This window comes from Moschus berezovskii, chromosome 20 (genome assembly GCF_049115385.1).
Source record: "Moschus berezovskii isolate FMDL1 chromosome 20, NW_MosBer_1.0, whole genome shotgun sequence".
NCBI lineage: Eukaryota > Metazoa > Chordata > Mammalia > Artiodactyla > Moschidae > Moschus > Moschus berezovskii.
In genome coordinates this window covers 64,723,652-64,751,119 of record NC_142479.1, presented here as the reverse complement: position 1 = coordinate 64,751,119, position 27,468 = coordinate 64,723,652, and the positions used below count along the sequence as shown (strand labels likewise).

The window sequence follows — 27,468 nt, the reverse complement described above, 5'->3', positions numbered from 1 at the left end:
GAATGGGTGTGATTGGGACAGAATTCACCTGTAGTTATCACTTGGGGGGGATGGTTGATGTTTTTTTGAAAAAACGAACATAAGCTGGCGAGAGCCTGAGGTTGAGCTCTGCCCTGTCTGTGAGAATCCTCAACTACAGAGATTCAGATTGGAATTTATCAGTGAGTCCATTCTGTGCCCTAAAACAATGATTCAGGCAAAGATTGTTTTCACTAATCCAAGCCTGATACAGTGTATAAATGAGTGATGAAAAGCTGGAGGCAGGTGGTCAGAGGGCTAGTAACTAGCCAGAGAATGAGGAGACCTCAGTTTCATTCCAGCTCTGTGCCAATTAGCAGGCTGCTTTGGAGACTTAACCCAGACCTCCATGTGATCATCTATGAAATAAATATAATCTCCAGCAGATCTTCGGTTCTAATAATACCAATGACAATTGCTCCTGTTAACTGGGTTCATATGTGCCAGATACCGAACTGGCTACTTACCCACACTATCTGATTTAATCCTCATGGCAACCCTACAAAAAGATACCATGCCCATTTTACAGATGAAAATACTGAGCCTGCAGCATCCCAGCAAGCAAGTGGTAGTTTAAACCCAGGTTTCTCAGGCTCCAAGTTCACACCTTTAGCTCAGGCCCTCAGAGTTAACCCTCAAATATTTTCTGAGATGACAAACCTGTTGCCTGAAAGGCCCACATGCTGCTTTAGAATGTGATGTGAGACCTGGAAGTTGGGAGGAACCTTTGACCACATACATTCCCACCCTACTCAAATACCCTCCTAGAAGCCTTCTGAGTGAAATCTAGAGGTGTGTTCACGTGGCCAACATGAAAGTCTTTCCTAAAATGCTCAATCTCAAAGGTCACCAGAGAAATGCAAATTAAAACCACAGTGAGCCAGCATTCCACACTCTCTGGAACTGCTGGAAACTACATGTTGGAGAGAATGTGGAGAGGATAGATTGTAAAACTTCAGGGATTGGAAAATGATGCAACCATTTGGGAAAATAATTTGAATGTTTCTTTTATGTAACATACTCTATGAGCACATCCATTGCTGTTACCATGGCAACTGAACTACTGCCTGTAGGCTGGTAAATTCCAAAGGTGCAGACCTCTCCCGCCCTTATCCAGTTCCTTCTAGACACCTCCACTGAAGGGCCCATGACCATCTTGAAACTCATCATGCCCAGAAACGGATACTCCCCACGCTCCGCTAAGCTTCCCCGCCTTTCTGCCCTGTTGCCCACTTGGCCTGGTGTGCTGGAGTTCAGACCAAATCCTTGCCCTTTTCAGCTGTTTTCCCAGTGAGTCTGGCCACATGGGGGCACTGCTGTGACTGGCAGTGGCTTTCTGGCAGTGGCTTTGGCTCCATCCAGGGAGGCATACTGCAGTTGCAGCCTCCCACCTGTCCTCTCCCTGGGCTGTGATAGGGCAGCCTCCTGCCTCTTCCCCTCCACCCTCGAGGTGCTAACAGCTTCCTGCTGTTCCCTTGGCTTCTCAGAGAGTTTCTTCCATCAGAATGTAACCAGTCCCTGCCTTAATCCCTGCTGTTTTAAAGGCTGTGCAGAGTGGTTTGGGGGTTCCTGGTTGGACTTGGACTGATGCAAACTGTAACCCCAACATCCACCTGCCTGGCTAGCATCCTGGGTTCCCCTCTATTCCTCATCCCCATGTAAATTCTTAATGAATTTTGCTAATTTTACTTTCCAAAGATTTCCTCAAGTCATTCCCTCCACTCCATCCAATTGCCCAAGGAAAGCCACTCTCTGCTTTCCCCTACTTTACTGGATTATAGCGGAGTCCATTGCTCAAACTGGCAAACAGAATGATATACTTAAAAGGCCTACCCAACCCATTTCACTCCTGTCTGAAATCCTTTCCTGTCACTCCCTGCCGTGCCCCAGCCCTGCTGATAGGAGAACTAAGCTCCTTAGCATGGTCTCTAATAGCCTGGGGATGGGGGTGGGGGCTGGCTCCTGCCTGCCTTTCCTCCTCCTCCCCAGCCACTCCCTGCTTGGATCCTTCAGCAGGTGTTGTTCAGTCACTAAGTCATGTCTGACTCTCTGTGACCCCACAGGCTGCAGCACACCAGGCTTCCCTGTTCTTCACTATCTCCTGGAGTTTGCCCAACTCATGTCCATTGAGTCAGTAATGCCATTCAACCATCTCATCCTGTCGCTCCCTTCTCCTCCTGCCCTCATTCTTTCCCAGCATCAGGGTCCTTTCCAGTGAGTCGGTTTGTAACATCAGGTGGCCATCAGGTGGCCATCGTATCAGTTACAGCATCAATCCTTCCAAACAATATTCAGGGTTGATTTCCTTCAGTAGAACTAGTCCCCCCCAGCCCCCACACCGCACCAGGCCCCAATCAGGCCATCTCTACTCCAGGCTCAGGCTGGTCTTTGGCCTAAAATTCCCTTGCCTGCCTGTCCTTCAACCACCTCCTTCGGCACCAACTCCTCCGAGAAGTCTTTCTGGATTCCCCCCATCCCTGTCACTCGGTTGGTGCTGAGTTTGGCTGGCAGAACATTCCACTTATACATTCAGCTGGAAATTTTCTGGATTTATCTTCCCTTTCCCACCATGCCTTATTTCATCTGTGTGTCCTTGGGCCTGGTGCACAAAGGTACAGTGGGTAAATGTGAAATCCAACTAAATGGCAAGTAAAATACTAGAGATGAGATAACTGAATAATCTCTAAATCCTGAAAGGGAAAACCAGAGAAACACTGAAGATGAAAGAATGAAGTATTCTCAGTTAAAAACAATAAAGCTGTAACTGAAATGAATCTAATTAGAACTTACCTTTTTTTAAAAAAGGGCATCCTTTTTGGCTCAGTTGGGGTCTCAAAGAGTCGGACATGACTGAGCAACTGAACTGAACTGAACTGTGGCTCAGCTAATAAAGAATCTGCCTGCGGTGCAGGAGACCTGGATTTGATCCCTGGGTTGGGAAAATCCCCTGGAGAAGGGAAAGACTATCCACTCCAGTATTCTGGCCTGGAGAATTCCATGGACTGTATATAGTCCATGGGGTCTCAAAGAGTCGGACACAACTGAGTGACTTTCACTTTTAAAAAAAAGAGGTGGGTTAACAAATTAACGGTATTGTTGCCCAGAAGTCACCTGGGGGTTCCTTACCTTGGAGGGTGAGGTAAAAGGGACTAGATGCTCCCCACCCCCACCCCCCCACTTCACAGCCTTTAGATGACCAAAGATTTATGCTACTTTATGGAAATGTCTACATCACATTTCTAATTGTAAATTAATCATTGTTCTTCTTTTACATCAGTCATTGTTAAGTTTTGGTTCCTATGAGCTGCTCCTGCTGGGCCTACACAACCCTTACAATTTCCAGTTTCTAGAAACTGCCAAATTAGATCTAAACCCGGTCTGGTTGAACTCACCAAGGAAAAGCCATGTGGCAGAGCTCCCAGAGTTTTGCTTAAGGCCTTCTTTCCCCTGCATGCAGATATCCTGCAATGGAACTGGGCCGGTGTTTGTTGGTTTGGCCAAAAAGTAGCCGATGGGCTTTAAATCCCTGTGCTGGCCGTGGCCACATGCTTGCCTCCTCCTTCCCTTCCTAGGCAAAGCTTCCTCTCTAAGAAAACTCATCCTGGAACTTCCCTGGTGGTCCCATGGCTAAGACCCCAGGCTCTCAATGAAGGGGGAGCCCAGGTTCGATCCCTGGTTGAGGAACTAGAGCCCACATGCCACAACTAAAGATCCCACGTGCCACAATGAAGACCCAATGCAGCCAAATAAATAAATAAAATGGAAAATTCACCCAGAGTAAATGCTACATGTGTGTATTTCCCCTATGTGTTTGGGAGTCGCTTCCCTCACCTGCCAATACTGAAATCCTGCTTGAATCTTTATGGAAGCTGTGCAATCCCCAGTCCCCACGGCTTTCATCATGCCTCCCCCTCCCCTTTGCAAACCCACCTCCCTTTCCCAAACTCTCCCACAAGACCTCATCCAACTGAGTGTTGCTCCTGCTGCTGGGTCTGGTCTGGTCCACTCCTTTCCCCTTGGGTGGCTCTGGTTATTCTTTGTAGCACAGTGGTCCTTTGCATGGCTCTGTTACTTTCCTCAAAGCATTGCGTGCATCTGTTTGGTCTCAGGGCTAGATTGCATAAACTTTTTAAGAGTGTTCAAGACCCTGCCTTTTCAGTCCTGGCACCACCTTGCTTGCAGGCCCTTACCCCCAGCACTGCCCAGGGAACATATAGTAGGCCCGCCTAGACTCCTCCGTGCCATCTGGGCTTACTTGGGAAGCAGGTGGGTAGTGACCATGAGCAGAAGCTACGTGTTGAATGGCTGAATGGCGACTCAGTCTGTCCAGTGCCTGCGAGAGGAGGTGGCAGAGGTCACCCCCAAGCCAAAGAGTCTGAGACTCTATGGTGCCTCCTTCCCTCCTCCACCTGGCTGAAAACAGAGGACTCCAAGGCTCTGGAAGGTGGTGGGGGACACCAAGGGAAAGAGACCAGGTTCGAAATCATCCGTGGAGGAAGTCCACCAAACGTCTCCATTGGTCTTGGCAAGAAATAAACTCCTTTGTTAGTCCCTGGGTTTCTGGGGTCATTTGCTCTGGCATCCAGAGCTGCCTTAGCTGGTACGCCTTTGCTCCCAGACCACATGGCAAGGCTTTGGGGAGTGCTACTTCTGAGGATGAGCCCTAGCACCTGGGAATACAGCATGGGGCGGGGGGTGGGGGTGGGGTGTGATATTCCTTGTGTGGTTGGAAGATGTCCCATAATGACAGGGTGACACTGCATCACAGTTTCCCAGGACAGGCGGCTGGACATCTACTGGTCCCACTAATTGTTTGCAGCACCCCCTTTCTCTGTCAAAAGTGTCCTGGTTTGGAAGATGCAGAATATAGAGATGAATTTCCCAGATCATTGAACTTCATCCTTTAAGTCTGGAAATTACAACTCACAGCAAGGCAACTTGATGTGATCAAGTGTCCTCATTGAGACTAGGATTTTGCTGTCATCGTTGCTGCAAAATTCATAAATAAAAGAGAGAAATTTGCCTTTGTTTTGCAATCAAACACATTAAAAACAAACCACTCACTACAAGGCCCTTCCTAGAAATGGAAGGCACAGCCAAGAATAAATAAATAAAATTATTTTAAAGAAATTATTCAAGCTCTGCTCACTTGGTTTGATTTTAAGTTAGATAAACATGTTTAGGAATAACTTAGGGGGGAAAAGAGAGTGCCCCTCAAATATCTGAGGGGTTTTCACCAGCCCGGGTGGCTCCCCCACCCGCTTCCCGCCCTCGGCCCCCAACCCTCATCCTAAACTGGGTCCTGCAGAGGCTTCTGTATTTGCACTCTGAGCCCACATGTGTCTGTTGTGGGTTCCGACCTGAGTGCCAGGCTGTCCTCAGTTGCCCCAATGCTTTTCTTTCACAGAATGAGCAAAGCTGTGGTGGGGGAACAGTGGTGTCTGGTAGGATCCCTAACAATCTGCTTACCCCATATGTGGGTCTTCAGACGGACTGAAAACTGTTTGCAAAGATCAAGAAAAGGGAAGATTGTTGAAACTGGATCATGGCTGCATGGAGTTTATGATGTCATTCTTTGCATTTCTGTATGTGTTTGAAAATTTCCCTAAGAAGTGCTTTTTAAAAAGTCACGTTTGAGCTAAATGCATAAAATAAATGAAATGGTTGTGTCTAGACCCCAAATGTGGCCTGCAGATCAGAACGGGCACCTATGCCAAGGAGGGAGGGAGCAAGGAGGGGACCTGTAAACGTGGGACTCGAGGGAGCAGCTGCAACGTATGGATCTTATTTGGATCCTGATTCAAAACAACAAACTGTAAAGCATTTATGAGACCATCAGAGGTGTCTGAACACCGACTAGTCCATGACATTCATGAATTATAATTATGTTCTCTAGGTGTGATTTAAGTATTTTGGAAAGGTTTTAAAAATAGTTTTTTTTCTTTAGAGATATGTACTGAAAACAGACAAAACTGACGTCTAGAAACTTCTTGATGATAACCTTGGGCAGGGTGGCTGGGCAAGTAGGTGTAGAGAAAGAAAGCAGTGGGTTGCTGGTGGGAGAGGCAAGAGGGATGCAGGTCTGTGTGCCTGTGCGTGTGTGTCTCAGATATGCTCCGTAACAAAAGGGAGATGTCTGTACCAAATGAAGGGACCCTGTCCTGCCTCTCGGCCAATTTAAGAAACCACATTCACTGTTGTCTGCCCTAGTTCTCTGCCACATTCCATGGAGACCTCCAAGCCCCCAGGCCTGTTTCTCAGGAGATAAACCAACCCATAGGCTTCCCTGGTGGCTCAGTGGTAAAGAATCTGCCTGCCAATGCAGGAGACACGGGTTCCATCCCTGGGTCGGGAAGATACCCCTGGAGAAGGGAATGGCTACCTACTCCAGTATTCTTGCCTGGAGAATCCCATGGACAGAGGAGCCTGGTGGGCTACAGTCCATGGGGTCCCAAAAGAGTCAGACACGACTTAGACAGCAGACCAACCCCCACCCTCCCCTGTTCCAAAGTTAGAAAGGGGCAGCTCAGAACGTCGGAAATGACCACATGGAGACAGCCAGCGTTCTCACTGATAATACTGTTTATTGTCCACGGACCGAGCGGTCACTTGAGAATGACACAAAGCATCGGAGACATGCGCTGTCTGCTTGTCGACTTTCAACAACTCTCACGTGTTCCCAGCACAGGAAGGTCTCAAGACTTCATATTCCAGCAAAATCACATTGCCTCAAAATTGAAAAAACAAACAAACAAAAAAAAATCCAAACAAAAACGAACAAGATCAACAAAGCTTTAAATTACGGCGGCAGGTCCGATATTTCTTAATACTTATCAAGCAAAGATTTGGAAATAACTACAATGTAAACTTTATTTTAAATATTTTGAGTCGCTTGCGGAAGACAAGAATAGAAGGAGGAAAGAGCAGTGCTTAGAACATAACATAAATTAATGCCAAATGGAGAGCCTTCTTAAACGATATATATATGGCAATTATTGACTATGGGGGTATTTGAGTGGCTTCTTGGCCACCATTGTGTTCTTCATCTTGACTTTTTTTTTCCTGCTCAGCATGGCTACAAGACCAATGTGTGTGGATTGAATATAAAGGCCATCTTTTAGAACCAACCTACACAAAGATTCTTTGCTTTGTAATAATTGGCGCCAGAGAACAAAAAATAGGAGACAGAAAAGCAACAATACTCAACGGAAGAAAAGGTCTGAAGGAATCACCATCATAGGCTACTACCATGCCGTTTCCACTCTGGATCCAAGATGCAGAAACCTTTGGGGAAAAAAAAGGTGCGAGTCTAACCCCTATCGAGGGTAATCGAAAACACAGCACAGGAATGATTACAACTGATGTCAGAAACAAACCAAAACATTAAAAAAAAAAATCAGCAGAAACAGGAGTAAATGTTAGATGTGATAACACCATACAGGAAGCAGACGGGGGTGGGATGTTATATTGACTGAAGGGTCTGGTGTTCTTATATATACTGAAATCACACGGACTGGTCCATTATGACATCTTACAAACTTTCTATCACTGCACAACATGAAGATGCCCTTGGAGTGGGCCGAATTCCTGGAGAGTCCCCTAGTCTGCCCTAGAAAGGGGGTCATCAAAATCTGTGCTGACCAGGCCCCCAGGTGGGGAGGGTCAGGAGTCTTAGAGGTGCTTTGGGGTCACCACAGAATAGAGCAGGCTTAGAAGATGATTTTGGAAGAACTCTGCAGAAAGACTACTCCCAGGCCAACAGACTCCAGTTTCATTGTGTGTTTGCATAGCGTGCATGATAAACTCAAGACAGTTGACCTTCACAACACAAGTGGGGAGAAGGAGATTATCTTTACTGTTACTGAGAAATTTCTGCCTCTGTTAACCCCCGATTTACTGGCATCAGGAAACTACCTTTAGGGAACAGCTAGGCTCCTTAGCTCCCTGTGAAGTTTCTTACTTGGAGATCTTTATAATACAAGAAATATAAGAGAGGAGGGCGGTAAATTAGGGTTCACCTATTCTCTAATAATTCATCTTTAGCAGAATGAGATGTCTCTTAAAGCCGGCCACAGTGTTCTGGAGGCCCAGAAAAGCCATGAATGCTTTACTGACACCACCTCCCAGCCAAAATTCATCCTTCCCAAGGGAGGACTTCATTCTGCACTTCGCTGACTTCACTTTGGGGAACCCCTGCACTCCCGGGACACACTGGCGGTCAGTCTTCCAGGGAGCTCACACTGTTAAAACTCTGGCACCTGCTTGGGGGGCTCTGAGGTGTGTTGGGGGACAGGGAAGGACCCAGCTTTTGATGTCTTCAAGATGTGCCAGACAGCAGGGGGAGTTCATGCCACCAGCCACACAGAACCCCTCACAAAGCCAATTTGTGTCCCTCCACCTGGGTGCCCGAGGCCAGAAAGAGGAGGGCGCGAGAGGGGCCTTAGCAGCTCAGGAACGAACTCTAGGGGCAGCCAGGCCTCCCTGCCAAACGTCTGCGCCAGGGCATGACGTCATAGACTCCCTCAAGGGCTGGGGCGGGGACTGCGGGCCGGGGATGGGACCAAAAGGACTTGGCTGGAGCTGAAGCCTGCCGCCCTCACGTCTCTACGAGGCCAGAGAGGGAGGCTCCTGCTGGAATCCTGCAGATTAACATGATTAACTGGGGATCCTTCAAGAGCAAGCCACTGGTCCAGGGCTGCTCCCGGAAGTCAGATGCTGGGAGTCCATGGTGGGTGTAGGGGAGACAGGGCATGCACTGGGGCCACCACCCTAGGGCCAGAGGTGCGGAAACTGTGGGAACCGAGGGACATGCCCCTCTCAAGATGAAAGGGACCTGGTAGGCCTGCTACACAGTCTGGCAATGACCCTCGCAAGTTCCTGCAAAATGTCCATTTCCAGGCTCTGCCCTGACCAGGCTTGGGGACCCCAAGTGCTGTCTGCTCAGCATTTGTGACAGTGCCAGGGCTGGGCCCAGGAGGGACGCCTGTGCATCTGGCCCCTGCCCACACCCAGGGACGGGAGACCGAGACGCACGGTGCCCAGGCTGGCAGATGGGGTGTGGGACCCATCTCTGCCTCCAGACCCACACCTGTGTGTTTAAAAGGAAGATGGGGGCGGAGAGGAGAATCACACTAACTTAAAGCCACTTGGATGACTGTTTTTATTCATGCTGTTTCCAGGAAGGGATGTCGGAGCTGGACCAGTCTGAACTCTTGGACGCTGTCGATTGGCCCCAGGAGTGCTGGGCCTGCTTACGGGTCCTCGATGTCCAGAAACTCCTGCTTGGGGGGTGCTGCTCCACGGTACCAGGCACAGGAGCCGTCGCTTCTCTTGATGCAGGCGAAGAACTTGGCCTGGTGTCCGTTGATGTTCTTCTCTGTCACCCAGTCCATCCACAGGCACTCGTCCGGAGAGGAGATGTAGCATGGGATCATGGGGCATCGCGTGATCTAGGAAGGGGGACACGAGGTAAATTCAGCTGGGGACCAAGGTCACTCATGGGGCATCTCCAGAACCTGGCCTTCACCTGGTGAAGGTGTTCAAGGGCAATGTGCAGAATGAATGACCAGGTAAGTGCAGAAGGGAAGGAAGGAGGGAGCTGCTCCACCAGTAGGCTTTCCTGAGCTCCAAACTCTCCAAATGGCAGCAGGCAGCCTGTCCAAGATAGGACAGAAACCTTTCTGTACCCTCCAGCTACTGCAAGCATGCCCTCTACTTTGGGCCATCTGGTCTACCTTCTCTGAGCACAACAAACCAGCTTCAGCTTAGCCCCACCTTCCAGAGAGTATAACAGTAACAACAATAAAGGGCCTTGAGAGACTTCCCTCATGGGCCAGTGGTTAAGACTCTGCACTTCCACGGCAGAGGGCATGGGTTCAATCCCTGGTCAGGGAACTAAGATCTCACACGCCTCATGGCACGGCCAAAAATACGGAAGTGGACGTCTCATAACATATAAATAAAACAAAAAACAATAAAGAGTTTTGACTATCAGACAGGTTCAACTCAAGTGAAAAGAACAGCGTCTTGCTCCCAAGCACATGGATGCTTCGAGAGGATCATCAAGGATTAATAGCATCTGGGCAAAAGAACCTGAGTCCACAGGAGGGTGCAATCCTTCAGGCTGGGAAAGAAAAAGGCGGAACTTGTTTTTTTTAACTTCACCTTAGGCACAGAGGAGTTTGCTAGACTTACAAGAAGCTGTGGGTCAGAATTCACACTGTGAATGAGCTAAGGGGTGGGTGATCGAGGATCTACCAGGATGGGCAGGAAGGCCACACAGCAGTGTGAACCGGCACAGGCCAATCTCTGGGCCACACGGGGCCCAGACTCACACCCTGTGCTGGGGTTGGGGGAGGGGCGGCGGAGACCAAGGGATGTTGCTGCTGCTGCTGCTGAGTCACTTCAGTCGTGTCCGACTCTGTGTGACCCCATAGCCGGAAGCCCACCAGGCTCCCCCGTCCCTGGGATTCTCCAGGCAAGAACACTGGAGCGGGCTGCCATTGCCTTCTCCACGAGGGATGTTAAGAGACAACAGAATGGGACCCTGGAGGCCACAGAGAGCTCACCCTCTACGGCTGCATCTCAGCATCAGCACTGCTGTAACTGTGTTTGGCACCACCTCTGGGGTGCTTTCAAGAAGAAAGGCAGGGGCTTCAGAGGTTCTCATTACACAGTCCCCATATTTACACGGACCCATGCGTGGAAATGGCTGGTACACTGGCAAAACCATAACACCTAGGGTGTTCTTTCACAAGGCATGCCAAGTCGCTGCACTTGTACGTTTGTAGAAAGACACTCCTAAGGCCCATGTTCTGCCCACCAAACTCCTCCTGCCAGAAGGCTCCCTTCCTAGAAGCTACAGCCCACATGGTCAGATTCCCCTTACCTCCCAAAGGTCACTGGCCGGAGACCCTCACTTGTGGGCAGACCACACCTCCCCCAGAGACCAGTCCTAAGTCGGGACCCTGTGGGTTGAGAGGCCCCGGGAAAGTCAGGGATCAAACCGCGGCAGTCCACCTGGAGGAGGTGGCGGTGGCTTACCTTGCACTCACAGCCCATCTGGTACCTGTGGTTCAGACTCTTCTTCTGGGTGGCGCTCAGGGTGTCCCAGGGCACGATGAAGTCACAGAGGGTGATATGCATGTTGCCATTCCCCTCAGCCTTCCCTGAGGAGACAGGGAGCACCAAGCTCAGAACAAAATCACGGGTTCTCCTCTTTCTCCTGCATCTGGATGAGGCTCGGGCACAGGGAGGGTTAGTTCTGATGGCGCCCTGAGGCACAAGATATTCTGTGTCCCCTCCAAAGCTCTGAGGGTGAAGCCCTGACCCCTAGCACCTTAGGATGTGTGACTCTATTGAGAGAGAAGGTCTTTAAAGAACTGATTAAAATGAGGTCATGAGGGTGAATCTGAATGCAGTAGGATGACACGTTAGAGGAAGAGATTAGGACACAGACAGACACACAGGGATGACCGCATGGGGACGCAGGGAGAAACTGGCCATCTACAAACCATGGAGAGTGGTCTCAGAGAAAACCAACTCTGTCAACATCTTAATCTTGAACTTCCAGCCTCCAAAATTGTGAGAAAATACATTTCTACTGCTTAAGGCCTCCAGTCTGTGGTTTTTGTTATGGCAGCCTGAGCAGACTCATACACTATGGACTATTTATTCTGAGTATAAGAATGCAAGCTCACCGTAGAAAATTTAAGAAGTAACTTTTTAAAGCATCTCTCTTTTCATTACCGAGAGATAACATTCTGATGCATTTCCTTCCGATATTCTTTTATGCATATGTATTCAAGTGAAAAAGTCACTGTTGTATGTAGATTATATTGTTTCCTGTTTTGTTTTTTTTTCCCCACCAAATATTTATTCACAAGCCTTTCCTCCATTTGATGTTGAACTTGTAATTCTGGGTTGTCACATTATGAACAATAAGAGCAGAATTTTATAAAATCAGAAATCTGCCCTAAATCCCCTTTATTGGGCATGATGAGATGTTTGATAAGACACTGTTCACACCTTAGACTCCTAACTTAGCCCCCTTCCTCCTTTTGTGAAGAGGTCTCACTGGTGACAGCCCAGGCATTAGCACAGCAGAAGAAAAAGAGACCAGTGTACTCTGGTGAATGACAGGACCTAACGAGGGCTGGGGAGGTTGTCTAAAATCTTGTCCTTCCTGTTACAATGGCACCTTGTCAAGAGATACAGACGCCCAGTGATGATACCGGAGCCTGGCAGAGAGTGACACGCGACTCCCTGAGAGGCAGACAGGAGCCCCAGGATGCATTCTGGGCATCTTGGCTTGACAAAGCTGCAGCACGTCCAACTTAATGATCTCAGGCACAGCCCTGGCCACCAACAATCGCTAATAGAAATACAGCTCAGTGAAGTGCTGATGCAGCTAGCTTATCCACTATATCCCGTCAGGAGGAAGTGAAACAGAAACCTGTCATCAGGGGAAAGACATAGGCTTGCCTGAGGCTGCAAGCAGCACCAATGACATCCTTTGTGCTGGGCAGGTGGCAGGCAGCACCCCCCAGGTGTGAATTCTCCTGGTCTTCTTTCTGTCTTAACCACACCTCTAACCTTCAAGCCTTCTACTTTTTTCTTGGACTTGTCTGACATTCAAGGTAAAGAAAAGGATCAAGAAGCAGGAGGACTCCTTGATTGGATTCATTCTGATCCTAATAACTTAAAAAAAAGATGTGTCTGGGTGACCTTAAGCTTCAAAACCAGCTGTAATTTTTTCTAGACCTGATGCTGAAGCTGATCCAATACTTTGGCCACCTGATGCGAACAGCTGACTTACTGGAACAGACCCTGATGTTGGGAAAAATTGAAGGCAGAAGGAGAGGAAGGCGACAGAGGATGAGATGGTTGCATGGCATCACCAATTCAATGAACACAAACTTGGGCACACTCCAGGAGATGGTGAGGGATAGGGAGGCCTGGCATCTGTGGGACTGCAAAGAGTTGAACGCAACTTGACAACCCAACACACACACACAGCCATTTTCTAAAGAGTACAGAATAGACAGGGAGCTATTTCCTACATCTGGTTTCTTCTGGCATTGACCTTGCCCAGCCTGGTCATTCATTAGAGGCAGGCTGAGTACTCATTCCAGTCCCTCCCTCCAAACTTATGTAGCAACTTCCCCTGTGTCATGTGATTGGCATCAGTCGCCCACATCACATTGTTCTTCGCCTTTCTTGCATATCGTGTTCTTTAATCAGGTCATAAGCACAAAGGGTAATGGTTGTGTCTTAATCCTTTTTTATCCATAGTTCCTTGCACATAATAATGGCTCAGTAAAAGTTTACTGATGCTGGCATGGTTATTTGTTCTAACAATGTGTTTCGATATCTTTTTTTTTTTTTTTTTTTGCTGTCGTCCTTTTTAAACCTTTTCACCACCAATTCAAGCTTCCACAGAGAGTGGACAAAGGCAGGGCATGGAGATGAAATGCAAATTTTTTCTTTTAAAAAAATGTTTACTTATTTTGGGCTGTGCTGGATCTTTGTTGCTGCGTGCGGGTTTTCTCTATTTGCAGCGAGCAGGGAGAGTTGTAGAGAATACACGGGCTTCTCACTGCAATGGTTTCTTTTGTTGCAGAGCACGGGCTTCAAAAGTTGCAGCATGAAGGCTTAGCAGTTGTGGAACATGGGCTTAGTTGCTCTGCAGCTTATGGGATCTTCCCGGACCAGGGATAGAACCCATGTCCACTGCACTGCCAGGCAGATTCTTGACCACTGGACCACCAGGGAAGTCTGAAATTGTGTATTTTCAATGGCCCCAGTTCCCAGTTCCCATGAGCTTTCAATGTCACGTGTAAATGGTGTAGCATCTGAGAATGTTAAGAAGAGATGCCTTTCGGTAGCGATAATTAAGACTTCATTTGGTACGTGAGCATCTGTCTGCCTTGGAAAAAAGCAAAGTCTTTCTTGGACACAGAAAAACAGGAATTAATTAAAATTTGTAACTGAGGGTTGTATGTTTACTTTTCTTTCCGGAGATGAGGACTGGAGAAGAAAATGACAGGGCTGATTCTATAACAGTTCCTGAATGCGAGCGTCTCTCGGTGCCAACTCGACATGTGAAGCTGAGTCAGCCGAGGAGGAGGTGGGCTGCCCCAGGCTGTGTGGTCACTCGTGGGGCCGCAGCCAGCGCTGGCGGAGTGATTTTCTGTGCCCCGTGATTCTTGGTTAGCCCGTTGTGACTCCAGGAAAACAAGATCGAGATTCTGTGCTTCAGAAAGTAAACACCAGATTGAATCCAGAGCCGTCTCACTGAGCCAGGGAACGAAGCTGGCTGAGAGAGGTTCCTCTGTAATGGAGTGAGCCAGCAGCCAGTGGAAGGGCCTTTTATTAATCTTACGCTCCACGGCCAGTCAGAAAACTAAAATGTGCCCCACGCTGCTTGCTTCCAGTGTGAAATGTATGGTAGCTTAAGACGATAACTTCTTGGGTGGCATAGGGGTATAGAATCTGCTTGCTGATGCAGGAGATACAGGAGATGCAGATTCGATCCCTGGGTCAGAAGATCCTTTGGAGAAAGGAATGGCAACCCGCTCCAGTATTCTTGCCTGGAAAATTCCATGGACAGAGAAGGCTGGTGGACTGCAGTCCACGGGGTTGCAAACAGTAGGACACGACAGAGCATGCTCACACTAAAGGCGACAGGCACACAGTTATCAACTGAGCGCATCTTCAAACATTTTTAGTTTTCCTTCTAAGTGGAGCTACAATTTGGATGCTTTCACCGGTATTAAGTTTCTGAAATGTGTGTGGCAGTTAACTCGTGTAACTAATTTCTCATTCAGCCTGGGGACAACTGAAAGGGCTTGGGTGTGGGAGAAGTTTCACAGGTCACATACATAGTACATGTTAAATAGTCTTTGATGGCAGATATGAACAGCTGAGATGACACGTGAGTGAAAATAAATGTTATCATAGAGTGACTGAAATTATGAGGCTTTCTGCGTTTGACTCACCATGCTCCCTTTGGACATGAAGCCTCTCCCTTTCAGAAAAGGGTCTGTAGCTAGGAAACTACATAATAAAGAGAACTCTACAAACTGCCAGAAGACGGAAAGGCCACCCCAAGCACAGCAATATAAGCAAGATGAAGAGGCAGAGAAATACCCAGCAAGTAAAGGAACAGGATAAATGCCCACCAACACAAACAAAAGAGGAAGATACAGGGAATCTACTGGATAAAGAATTTTGAATTTTGATGGTGAAAATGATTCATAATCTTGAAAGCAAAATGGAGTTACAGATAAATAATCTGGAGAAAAGGATTGAGAAGATGCAAGAAAGGTTTAATAAGGATTTAGCGGAAATAGAGAGTCAATATACAATGAATAATGCAATAGATGAGATCAGAAACACTCTGGAGGGAACAAACAGTAGAATAACAGAGGCAGAAGACAGGATAAGCGAGCTAGAAGATAGAATTGTAGAAATAAATGAAACAGAGAGGAAAAAAGAAAAAGGAATTAAAAGAAATGAGGACAATATTAGAGACCTCTGGGACAATGTTAAACGTCCCAACATTCGAATCATAGGAGTCCCAGAAGAAGAAGACAAAAAGAAAGACCATGAGAGAATACTTGAGGAGGTAATAGTTGAAAACTTTCCTAAAATGGGAAAGGAAATAATCACCCAAGTCCAAGAAACCCAGAGAGTCCCTAACAGGATAAATCCAAGGCGAAATACTCCAAGACACATATTAATCAAATTAACAAAGATCAAACACAAAGAACAAATATTAAAAGCAGCAAGGGAAAAGCAACAAGAAAAGGGTCTGAGCACAACTGATATTCCTATCACATCTACCAAGAGAAAGAAAAGCAACTACCAGAAAAACAGTCATCACACTACCCTCCATGCCTGTCTTGGATCCACCTTCTTAGCAGCCCCGTGGTTTCCTCGCACGCCTGGGATAAGCAGGGCAGGACGGGACCCAAACCCCACGCTCCAGAGAGACCTTGCCAGGGCTCCTGACTGCTGGACATAAGCCTTCTCCCCGTCCTGCCCTGGGATCCAGCCAAAGGGCTCTGCGGTCTGGACCACCCATCTCGTGGAATAAAAGAGCAGTGCCACACTCCTCAGGATCTCTGGGCAAAAGGCAGGTCTGACTGCCTGGGAAGGGCCTCAGCAGATGAAAATCGTACCCAGAGGCCACTGTGCAAGGGGGGTGACTGACCTTGGCTGCTAGGGCTCAGCCCTCCTGAGTGTGTGCAGACTGGCTCTTCGGCACCTCTAAAACAAACGGTCTGCCTTTGACCCAGAGCAGGGCAGGTTCTCAGCCCTAGCTGTGCACTGGACTCTCCTGGGGAGCTTTACCAATGCTCTGGGGGTGAGAGCCACCCCCAGAGATGGTGCTTAAATTGGTCTGGGCAGCTGCCTGGGCATCAGGACTTTTGCAAACTCCCTGTGGAATTCCAAGGAGCAGTGGAGGCAGAGGATCCCTGGATTAGGCATTGGGGCAGCGAGACTTCTAGACCTGGACCAGTGATGGAAGAAGCAGAGTGTAACAGACCCAGGAGTCAGGCTGTTGTTGTGTGGTTGCTCGGTCATGTTCAGCTCTTTTGCAGCCCCACGGAGTTTAGCCCAACAGGCTCCTCTGTCCATGGGATTTCCCAGGCAAGAATACTGGAGTGGGTTGCCATTCCCTTCTCCAGGGGATCTTCCTGACCCAGAAATCTTACATTGCATTGGAAGACAGATTCTGTACCACTGAGCCACCAAGGGTTATGCTGAAAGTGAAAGTTGCTCAGTCCTGTCTGACTCTTTGCAACCCCATGGACTTCTTCAGGCCAAAATACTAGAGCGGGTAGCCTTTCCCTTCTCCAGGGTATCTTCCCAACTCAGGGATCGAACTCAGGTCTCCCGCATGGCAGGTGGATTCTTTTCGAGCTGAGCCACCAGGGAAGCCCAGGGTTAGGCTAACCAGGGTCTAATTTATGGCAGCATCATGGCACCACTCCCTGGCAGTGTGACGCCAGCAGGGATGTGCTGAGGAACGCCTAACCAGTAGCTCTCCTGGGATTAAGTGTGTAGCATTTGAATTCTGTGGTGTCAATACTCCTACTCTGGCCAATTTCAAGCTACCAACATGACATCAACCAATGTTTAATCATCGGTCTGAAACTGAAAGTGGGTTCAGGTACATACCATGGGGCCTGAGCACATGGCTCCATCCTCTACTCCTCAGTTTTCCTCATCTATAAAATGGGTTCGTGAGGATTAAATGGAATCCACATGAAAAGCATTTGGAGAACATCAATGCCAGGAAAAGGACACTCCTATTTCTATTAACAGGAAGCTGGTAGGGCCTGATGTAGAATCCTTTAAGACAGAGCCTCAGAGTGGGTAAGGATTCATCTGTGCATGTCTGGAGGCAGACGCTGGCCCAGACCAAAGTGACCTTCCCACCAGGAGCCACCAGCAACAGGATGCGGGCTCACCCTTTTGAATAAGGGCTTCTGCAGCTCTTCAGTTTGGCCACATAGCCCCTAGAGGGCAGTGTGGAGACCCAGAGGGATGGCTGAGGCTCTCATTTTAAAGGGTGTTACAGCCAAAATCACTGCAGATGGTGACTGCAACCATGAAATTAAAAGACGTTGGCTCCTTGGAAGAAAAGCTATGACCAACCTAGACAGCATATTAAAAAGCAGAGACATTACTTTGCCGACAAAGGTCCATCTAGTCAAAGCTATGGTGTTTCCAGTAGTCACGTAAGGATGTGAGAGTTGGACTACAAAGAAAGCTCAGCGCCGAAGAATTGATGTTTTTGAATTGTGGTGTTGGAGAAGACTCTTAAAGAGTCCCTTGGACTGCAAGGAGATCCAACCAGTCAGTCCTAAAGGAAATCAGCCCATTAGGATTGATTATTGAATATTCATTGGAAGGACTGATGCTGAAGCTAAAACTTTGGCCACCTGATGTGAGGAACTGACTCATCTGAGAAGACCCTGGTGCTGGGAAAGATTGAAGGCAGGAGGAGAAGGGGACGACAGAGAATGAGACGGTTGGATGGCATCACCGACTCAATGGACATGAATTTGAGTAAGCTCCGGGAGTTGGTGATGCACAGGGAAGGCTGGTGTGCTGCAATCCATAGGATCGCAAAGAGTCAGACACGAGTGAGCGACTGAACTGATAGCCTGGTGGCTCAGCAGTAAAGAATTCACATGCCAATGCAGGGGACACAGATTCAATCCCTGAGTCAGGAAGATCCTCTGGAGAAGAAAATGGCAACCCATTCCAGTATTCTTGCCTGGGAAATCCCATGGACAGAGGAGCCTGGCGGGCTACAGTCCATGGGGTTGTAGAACAGTCGGACATGACTTAGCAACTAAACAATAGCCTTTAAAAGGACCGAGAAAAAAAAAAAAAGGACTCAGAAAAGTAGAAGTTGTTGATTTGTTAGAGCAATGAGGTCTCTACACCACTAAGGTTGGGCTACTGTGATCTCAGAGTCAGATCGTCAGCTCTCTGCATTGTGATTTTTGTCCCTGTTCCCTTCTATTTAATATTATCTCTCCTACTGTAAAAACAGTAAGATACTGCAAGTATGAAATGGTGCAGCCGTTTTGGAAAACAGTTCAGAAGTTCCTCAAATGGTTAAACACAAGAGTTGCCATTCCGTTCCATTCAGTCGTGTCCGACTCTTTGCGACCCCGTGGACTGTAGTCTACCAGGCTTCTCCGTCCATGGGATTCTCCAGGCAAGAAGACTGGAGTGGGTTACTATCTCCTTCTCCAGGGGATCTTCCCGACCCAGGGATCGAACCCGGGTCTCCCGCATTGGAGGCAGACGCTTTAACCTCTGAGCCACCAGGGAAGCCCTAGGTCCTGCAATTCTACTCCTAGGTACCTACCCAAGGGAAATGAAAATACAGAGCCAGGCAAAAACTAGAACACATGTGCTCAGAGCAGCAGTACCCACAGTAAATAAAAGGTAGAAACAGCCCCGATGAAATGCTGAATGGATAGACAAAATGTAGTACATCCATCCAATGGACTATTATTTGGCCATAAAGAGGAGTAAAGTTCTGATACATGTTACAATGTGTAAAACATTAAAAACTTAAAAAAAAATTATGCTGAGGGAAGCCAGACACAAAGGACCATATATTACAGGAGTCCATTTATAAGAAAGTCCAGAGTAAAGAAATCTAGAGATTAGTGGTGGCTGACAGCTGGGGTTGGGGCAGAATGGGAGTTAGGAAGGTAACAGCTAAAAGGTACAGGGTTTCTTTTTAGACTATGCTGATGGTTGCACTCTGATTCGTGAATTATACATTCAATAATAAATACACCCTGACCCTTGAATTAATACATTTTAAATAACAGATGCTCAGAATAAGACATTTAGGAAGTTCAGAAGGCCCTTTAAAAGAAGGAAAAAAAATCTCCTTAAATATAATCTCTTTAAATATTTATTTTTATTTAGTTTAGCTATTTGGCTGGGCTGGGTCTTAGTTACAGCAGGCAGGATCTTCAATGTTTAGTTGTAGTGTGTGGGATCCAGCTCCTGACCAGGGATCGAACCCAGGCCCCCCTGCATTGGAAGCTTGGAGTCTTAGCCAGTGGAGCACCAGGGAAGGCCTCACCTTCACACTTACATCAATTGCAATAAATAAAATTAAAGCCCCAGCTCTTCAGCTGCACCAGCCACAGCTCTCAAGAGCTCAGAAGCACACTGAACAGCTCGGACATAGGGCATTTCTGGCATCAGTGGAGGTTTGGTTAGACCTGTGGGTCTCAACTTGGAGTGAATCTGCTCCCCGCAACAGGGAATATTTGGTAATGTGGAAGACCCCACGACTCAGGGGAGGATGTTGCAGCAATCAGTGGGTAGGAGCCACGTGTGCATGTGTGCTCAGTCATGTCTGACTCTGTGACCTCATGGACTATAAGACTGCCAGGTTCCTCTGTCCATGGGATTTTCTAGGCAAGAATACTGGAGTAGGTTGCCATTTCCTACTCCAAGAAGACACAGATGCAGCTAAATATTCTCCATGCTAGGACAAGCCTGCCAGCAAAAAATGATCTGATCTCAAATACCAATAGTACTGATTTTGAGAAGCTCTGTTCTGGACCCTGGGGGTGCAAGTTAGCGGGGCAGGCAGAGGAGGCAATGGAAAGAAGTAAAGGGATTTCCGTATCAATTCTGGTCCGTGCACAGTAATAAACGTACCATACTAACGTTAAGATGTTACTAACAGAGGAAGCTACAGGAAGACCTGAAAGAGCTGGCTATACTGTGCTAACCTGCTCAAGTTTTCTGTAAACCTTTAACTGTTCCAAGAAATAAAGTCTAATAATAATAATAATAAAGAGAAGTCATTTTATGTAAGACTAAAAGAATAAAATTTTAAAACAGATGCAATGATAAAATTGTGGTCTATCCATACAATGGAATATTATTCAGCCTGAAAAAAGGAGGAAATTCTGACACTTGCTGCAATATGGCTGACTCTTGAGGACACTGTGCTCAGTGAAATAAGCCCATCACAAAAGGACAAATGGTGCTAGATTCCGCTTTTAGGATGTCCCTAGAGGAGTCAGATTTCACAGGGACAGAGAGCAGAACACCGGGGTTGCCAGGGGCTGTGGGAAGGGGAGTTAAATGGGCACAGAGTTTGTTTGGGAAAATGAAAGCGTTCTGAAGACGCATGGCGGTGATGCTTGTGCAACAATGTGAATGTGCTTCGTGCTGCTGAACTAGGCACCTAAAATTGGCTAAAAAGGTAAACCTTATGCTATGTATATTTTATCAGAATAAATGAAAGAGGGATACGATGAGCAAAGGAGTGGGCAAGAACCACACACAGTAATACTGAGAGATTTAAAACAAGGTTTTGGGACTTCTCTGACTAAGGCTCCGAGCTCCTAATGCAGGGGGGGCCTGGGTTCGATCCCTGGTCAGGGAACTAGCTCCCACATGCCGCAGCGAGGCATCCCTATGCCACAACTAAAGATCTCGTGTGCCGCAAAAAAGACTGAAGATCCTGCATGGTCGCAACTAGGGCCTGGCACAGACAGATAAAAAAACTACTTTAAAAAATAACAAAACAAGGTTTCAGCTCTGCCTTCCGCCTCTTGCCCGGCCTTGAGTGCTTGCAGCCTCTCATCTCTGTGTCCACCCGACCTCAGATTTCCTATGAATACTGGTTTGCTCTATTCTTTTTCTGAAGTCACGTTGGTTCCACTATTCTAACAAGGGGAATGTGGAGGGCGGCTGAAAATTCGTCAGTCCTCTGATGGGAGAAAGCAGGGACTCCTCGAGACTTCTGAGTAGCCCTGTGTGTATCATGCTGGTCGTCAGGCTGTGGTTCACCTCCAGCCGCCCCACCCCCGCTCCCCTGGACGCCCTCGAAGAGCAGCCCACGCCCGTGTCCGTGTACACACCTGCAATGAGATACTCCTTCTTTCCTCCAATGTCCAGCGAGACCCCACACACCGCGGAGGAGGGGGCTGTGTAGATAAACTCTATGTCCTGGTCAGGTCCCTTGAACATCTGGAAAAAGGAGGATGAGGAACGTAAGTGAACGTGGGTGGCATAGCCAGGAATCCGAATGCCTCCCTGACACGTGCCCCAACCTGCACCCCCGGGGTACTGCCCGCAGGGAAAGGGGATGGGGACACACCGGTCAGACAGGCTGGAGGACGACAACTCCTGACGCACAGGGTTCTTTGGAGTCACTGTGATTCACTGCCTAGGGTGGCAGTTGTCACCAGGTTGGGAATGACCAGGTCGTCCAGAAGGACCCGCCTCAGACACGCCTGCCTTCCCAACCACGTGTGAGGTCATCACAGAATCTCCGGGGAGGGGCTTGGATACCGCCAGGTGATTCTGACCCACCATGGAGGACAGCCACTTTCATCTCTTTCCAGGAATTCGGATCAAGTTGACGCCAGAGCAGAGAGGCACCTCTTAATTAGGATGTAACTCTCTGGGCAAGGGGAGTTCAACTTGTGATCTCCTTAGAGCCCATTGGGAACAGGCTTGTTGCTCAGGAAAAGGGGTGCATTGTTCCAGCATCTGCGCAGGAAGTGAGAAAGCCCCAGCCAGGGGGTTCCTACTGCCCCACCAGGGACAGTCACAGGCGGGTACATGAGCATGGGCTGAGAACTGCCCTCCACTCCGGTTTTGGGGGTGCAGCTCACTCGCAGCCAGGTGAGTGGGTGTGGGGGTAATGGAAAGGGGAGGGTACACAAGTGCCAGGACCAACACAACACAGGTGGCCAAACAGCACTGTGGAACACACACATCTGAGGCTCCACAATCCCACATGAACCGCATCAGGACTCTTGCTGCGTGGTTAAACCCAGGTTAATAGTATTGTTCGGTTTTGGAAGAGGAGAGCTTCAAGAAGCAAACCCAGATGGAACAGGGTCATCCCAATGTCACAATGAACCAGCTTTGCAAGAGCTATACCCCAACCCATGCCAAGAAAGGTTATGAATGACATCTGTCGCCAACGGGCTGAAAGTGCTTCCTTGGTGTCAACACCTCCCTTTTCATAACCCCACAGTGGGTCATTAGAGCAGAGATACTGTCTTAACTGCTTCATAAATAGAGACGTTGCCACTGAAAGACCGGGGCACCCCTTTAAATGACACAGACGTAATGATTAAGCATTTCGCTGACCTTCTGGTAACATGTATTTTCTATTTTTGTAACAATATGGACGGCCACAATGACTAACCAGGTCACAAAGCTGTCTCTCCAGCTAGAGCCTAGAATCTTCTTCCCTCTTACAGACCAAGTTTTGTTGTTGTTCAGTTGCTAAGTCACGTCTGACTCTTTGCGACCCCGTGGACTACAGCAAACCAGGCTCCGCTGTCCTTCACTATCTCCCCAAGTTTGCTCAAATTCACGTCCATTAGGTTGGTCATGCCATCGAACCATCTTGTCCTCTGTCACCATTTCTCCTTTTGCCTTCAATCTTTTCCAGTATCACAGTCTTTTCCGTTATTTACTGTCAACAATAACCTTCCATTAGCACCGGTCCTATCCTCCCAACCTCCCCCGTGTCTTCCCTCCCTCCCTCCCAAATACAGGCTCCTTGCCATATGACCTTGAACACAACCCACATTCTGAAAAACTGACAAATACCAGTCACCTCCCCCTGGGTCTACAACTCTCAATGTCTCTGGTCCTACCCCGCCTGGCAAAGCATCTTCTCCATCACCGGCTGGGCTGCCAAGTCCATTTCTTCCCTAACTCCCCTCTCTTAGGTAACGTCCCAGCACACCTCTCCATAGGAGTCGTCCTCTCTCCAAATCCTCACTCCTCTCGAAAGTAAAGCTAACCAGGCAAGACTGGAGCCCACTCGCACTTTGGGGGAATTAGGTCATTTGCCCCATTAGCTGTGGGCTCCCAGAAACACTGGCCAAGTTCCCACTGCCTTTGAACCCACCCACCATGGAAGAGGCGGAGAGGCACTCATGGCATGTTCCACAAAAGCTGTGACGTTGGTAACTTAACGCTGAAGCTCTGCCACTGATTTATATCCATCAGAATGAAGATAACACATTTCTGGAAGAACTGAGCTGATGGGAACGTACCATGTGCACACAATTTCTCTGGCATTTACAGATTAAGGAAAATCAGATCCACCTGCAGCTTGATGCCCCTGCTCCTCACTGTCCACCCCACGCGTGGCAGGGCCAGTTCTAAGGATCTCGAGGTGCACTTGAGACAGCGGGACACCCTGCCGTGCTCCCAAACCTCCCACAGCTCTGCTGGACACAGCAACCCCAGGACGGTCACCGTTACCTTTATCTGCTTGATCTCATACTGAATCCGCTTGATGGGGTTGCCATAGATGTCGTTGCCTGAGTCCACTTCCTTCTTACTGACCACTTTGGCCCTGATCACTGCAAAACAAAGATGCAAAGGTGAGCAGAGTCCCCCGCAAGACCGTCTTGGCTCCGAGGTTGGGGAGGCGGGGGCAGAGGTGGCAGCAGGGAGGCGGGAGGCGAGGGCAGGTAATCCCAGCCTGGGCACAGCACTGGACTCCATCCAGAGGGGGCAGACCAGGAATGACGCCAGAGCCCTCCGCTGACAGGACCCCACAGCAGCACTTGTCCCTCAAGACCTGGGGGTCGCTGAGGCCATCACTGATTTGAACAAGGATCACTGTGGATCTCACACGTCGGGACTCTGGGGCTTTTTCCATTTTCTCTCGAATGTGTAAGTATCGGTGGCTGGGAAAGCAGATGAACACGCTGACTGGCCTGCCATCCTGATCATGCAGTTAAGGATGGTGAGAGTCCTACCCTGCCCCACTCCTCCCATAGCCTACGATCAGTCAGGCTTTTTCAGGCTGAAGGTAGAGGGGGAGTTACCTTTCTGCAAGAGGCCCCATCATATTTAGGCTGGGGGGTCTGACATCAAAAAAGTCTATCCTGCCAGTCTCTGAATCCGTCCTCTGCATGTCCCTGAGAAACATCCTGGGGATGCTTTTTGTAATAACACACATTCTATCAGAGGCAATGGCAGAGGAAGGGCAAACATTTTAACCCAAAGGGCCCGGAACAGGAGGAGGAGACATCTGAGAGCATCCGTGGCAGAAAAAAGGGACAGATGCCGAGGGAAAAGGCCAAAACACAAAGACGGATGGTCCTGGACCTTGACATGAGATGGAGGCGAGGGGAAGAGGTCAGGCTGGGAAGGTTCTGGAATGTTCCCTGAGGCCTGAGGCTGCTCGCGGGCCCTGCAACCCAGGGTTTCCTACTAGCAATTAAGCCGGGACCCTGCTCTGCCCCGTAACCTGGCAGGCGGGGATCAGCAGCTCACGCTGTCATTTGGGCAGAGCCCTTCCTCCCTTTTTTCATTTCGAGGCTCATCAGCTGGTGGCACAGGCCACTCTAATGGCTTTAAAAGCTCTGTCCTTCAAGATTCGGCTGTTCAGGGTCACTGTGGATGAGTATCACGTGAGCAGCACGGGTGTGAGCAAAATAGAGAAACAAGGAGCAGACAGGGCCTGGCTTGGAGGAGCCTCCCACCCTCCACCCCAGTGAACGGCTGAAATCTCAGAGCCCCTGGCTGTCTTTCCCTGCAGAGCAGGGAGGCCCAGGACACAGACTCCCATCTGTGCCCACCCCCCTGGATCCCCCAAATGCTCTCTGGACCCCAGCCTGGCACCAGAGCCCCACGCCACAGCTCCAGTGCCCCGCCCCGGTCCAAAGCCATCCTTATTTTTCCTTCTGTTGGCGCTGAGTCATGACTGGCCGAGGCCACAGGTTCCTGTTTCCCAGGCTGAGCCAGGCCCCAACCTACAAAGCCACATCCAGGAAATGCCAAGCGGTGGGCCATGCCAGAACAGAGGGCCTTGCCCTTGGAGCAGGTCGTCCGGATCTCAGTGTTTCTTCCCACCCCTCCACCCATCTTCCCACCCCAGCACGTGTTACCTTTTCAGTCACACCCAATCCAGCTCAAACATCTTCCTTGGTTGCCCACTGCCGTCCTCTAAACATCCTCCTTGCAACCTGGCACCAGCCAGTGACTATTTCAGCTGCCTTGGTGGTCACCCGCTCTTGTTTGTTCTGCAAGTCCATAATACTTCCTGAATCTGAACCTGCCCAGAGGTGTCCGTATTTTCAGCCCTGAATGCCATCTCCTCTCTGCCTGAAGAACTTCTATTCATCCTTCAAGACCCAGCTGAAATAGCCCTTCTCCATCCTCTGCCTGGGAAATCCTGTCCTCTCGTGGCACTTGGTGTATATTCCACACCTCTCATCCATTTTGCTATAAACACCTGTACCCTTGTTCACTCAGAAACCAGGGATCTTCTAACAGGTGGACACTATGCTCTAACCATAGGACAGTTAGCTCTATTTGCTGAGCTGAACCTGAGATAACTGGATGGAAACACAGGTGAGGTTTGTCTTGGTCCCTTTTACAACCTGCCTCGTCTATACCTTATCGCAACACTGCACGGAAGCTTTCATGCACATCAGTAAACATCAGATCAGTCTGTCCTAAGTTTGCTCTTCCACAGTATCATCCTCAGCGCATGCTATCAAACGAATCAGGGACATCCAAAGGAGATCACAGGTCTAGAAGAAGCAATGCTGCCAAATTGTTTTATGGTATACCCAATCCTGCATGCTTTCTGAAACCTTCTGGTACTATTTTTCAGAGGTCCAGCACTCTGCACAACGCTTACTGGATTATAGGTGTTCAATAAACACTCTGCTGACCATCAGAAAACAAGCAAAAAGTCAAAACGACCATGAGGTAGCACCGCTCATCAGTCAGAATGGCCATCGTTAAAAAGTCTACAAATGACAAATGCTGAAAAGGGACCCCTCTACACTGCCGGTGGGAATGTAAGTTGGTGCAGCCCCTATGGAAAACAGGATGGAGTTCCTCAAAGAACTCAAACTAGAGTTGCCCTATGATCAAGAAATTTTATTCCTGGGCATATATCTGGATAAAACTTAATTCAAAAAGATACACAGACTCCCCCTCATGTTCAAAGCAGCACTTTTTACAGTAGCCAAGACACAGAAACAACCCTAATGCCCACTGACAGATGAATGGATGAGTAACATTTCATCCGTGTTACTCAACCATAAAAAAGCGTAAAGTAATATCATTCGCAGCAACATGGACAGACCTAGAGATTATCACACTAAGTGATGCAAGTCAGACAAAGAAAGACCAATGGCATATGATATCACTTACATGTGGAGTCCAAGAAAAAGACACAAATGAACAATATCTATGAAACAGAGAGAGCGCAGAATGCCGGCTGTCCAGGAGGAGCGGTGTGGGGGTGAGGGAGGAATTGGGAATTTGAAATTAGCAGATGTAAACTATTATATGCAGGATGGATAAACAGCAAGGTCCTACTATACAGCACAGGGAACTATATTCAATATCTGGTGATAAATCATCATAGAAAAGAATATGAAAAAGAATGTATATAGTATAACCAAATCACTTCGCTATACAGCAGAAATTAACAGCACTTACATCAACTACACTGAAACCAATTCTTATTTTTAAAAAAGGAAAATAAGCAAAAAGTACTCCCAAATAGCCAAGAGACCCCATTCAATTCCCCACAGTAAGGTCCATGCATTTTTCTCTCATAAAAGCTCCTAAAGCTCCCAGGCAGTCTGGGTCCTTATTTGAAAGTGGGCAGCACCGGGACTCCATCCTGCTGCAGCCCCTGCCTGCGACACAGCCTCAGGGAAGCTCCCTGACCTTGCTGGGACTGTTACTCATTTCTGAAACAGAGAAACATGGCCACCACCAGTACGGGCACACCAAGGGGACTGAGCGATGCCTGGCACACAACGCACACGCAGCTCAGCGCAAACAGCATCACGGAGAAGCATGGCACCAACTCCCTCACTCCCAGGGGGACGAGGAGTTAGAATTGTACCACGCTCACTGCTCCGGCCCAGG

General features: G+C 48.5%; 1 protein-coding gene across 1 annotated transcript in view; it reads right to left on the bottom strand.

The window, feature by feature from the left end:
* Positions 1–9,154: 9,154 nt before the first annotated feature.
* Positions 9,155–27,468, bottom strand: part of TIMP2 (TIMP metallopeptidase inhibitor 2) — a 52,304-nt gene continuing 33,990 nt past the window's right edge. The window contains exons 2-5 of the mRNA XM_055408443.2: positions 23,824–23,924; positions 21,450–21,558; positions 11,062–11,186; positions 9,155–9,467 (exon numbers count right to left, since the gene is read on the bottom strand). Coding sequence (XP_055264418.1) covers positions 9,270–9,467; positions 11,062–11,186; positions 21,450–21,558; positions 23,824–23,924 — 533 coding nt within the window. The 3' untranslated portion in view covers positions 9,155–9,269. The remainder of the gene's footprint in view (positions 9,468–11,061; positions 11,187–21,449; positions 21,559–23,823; positions 23,925–27,468) is intronic.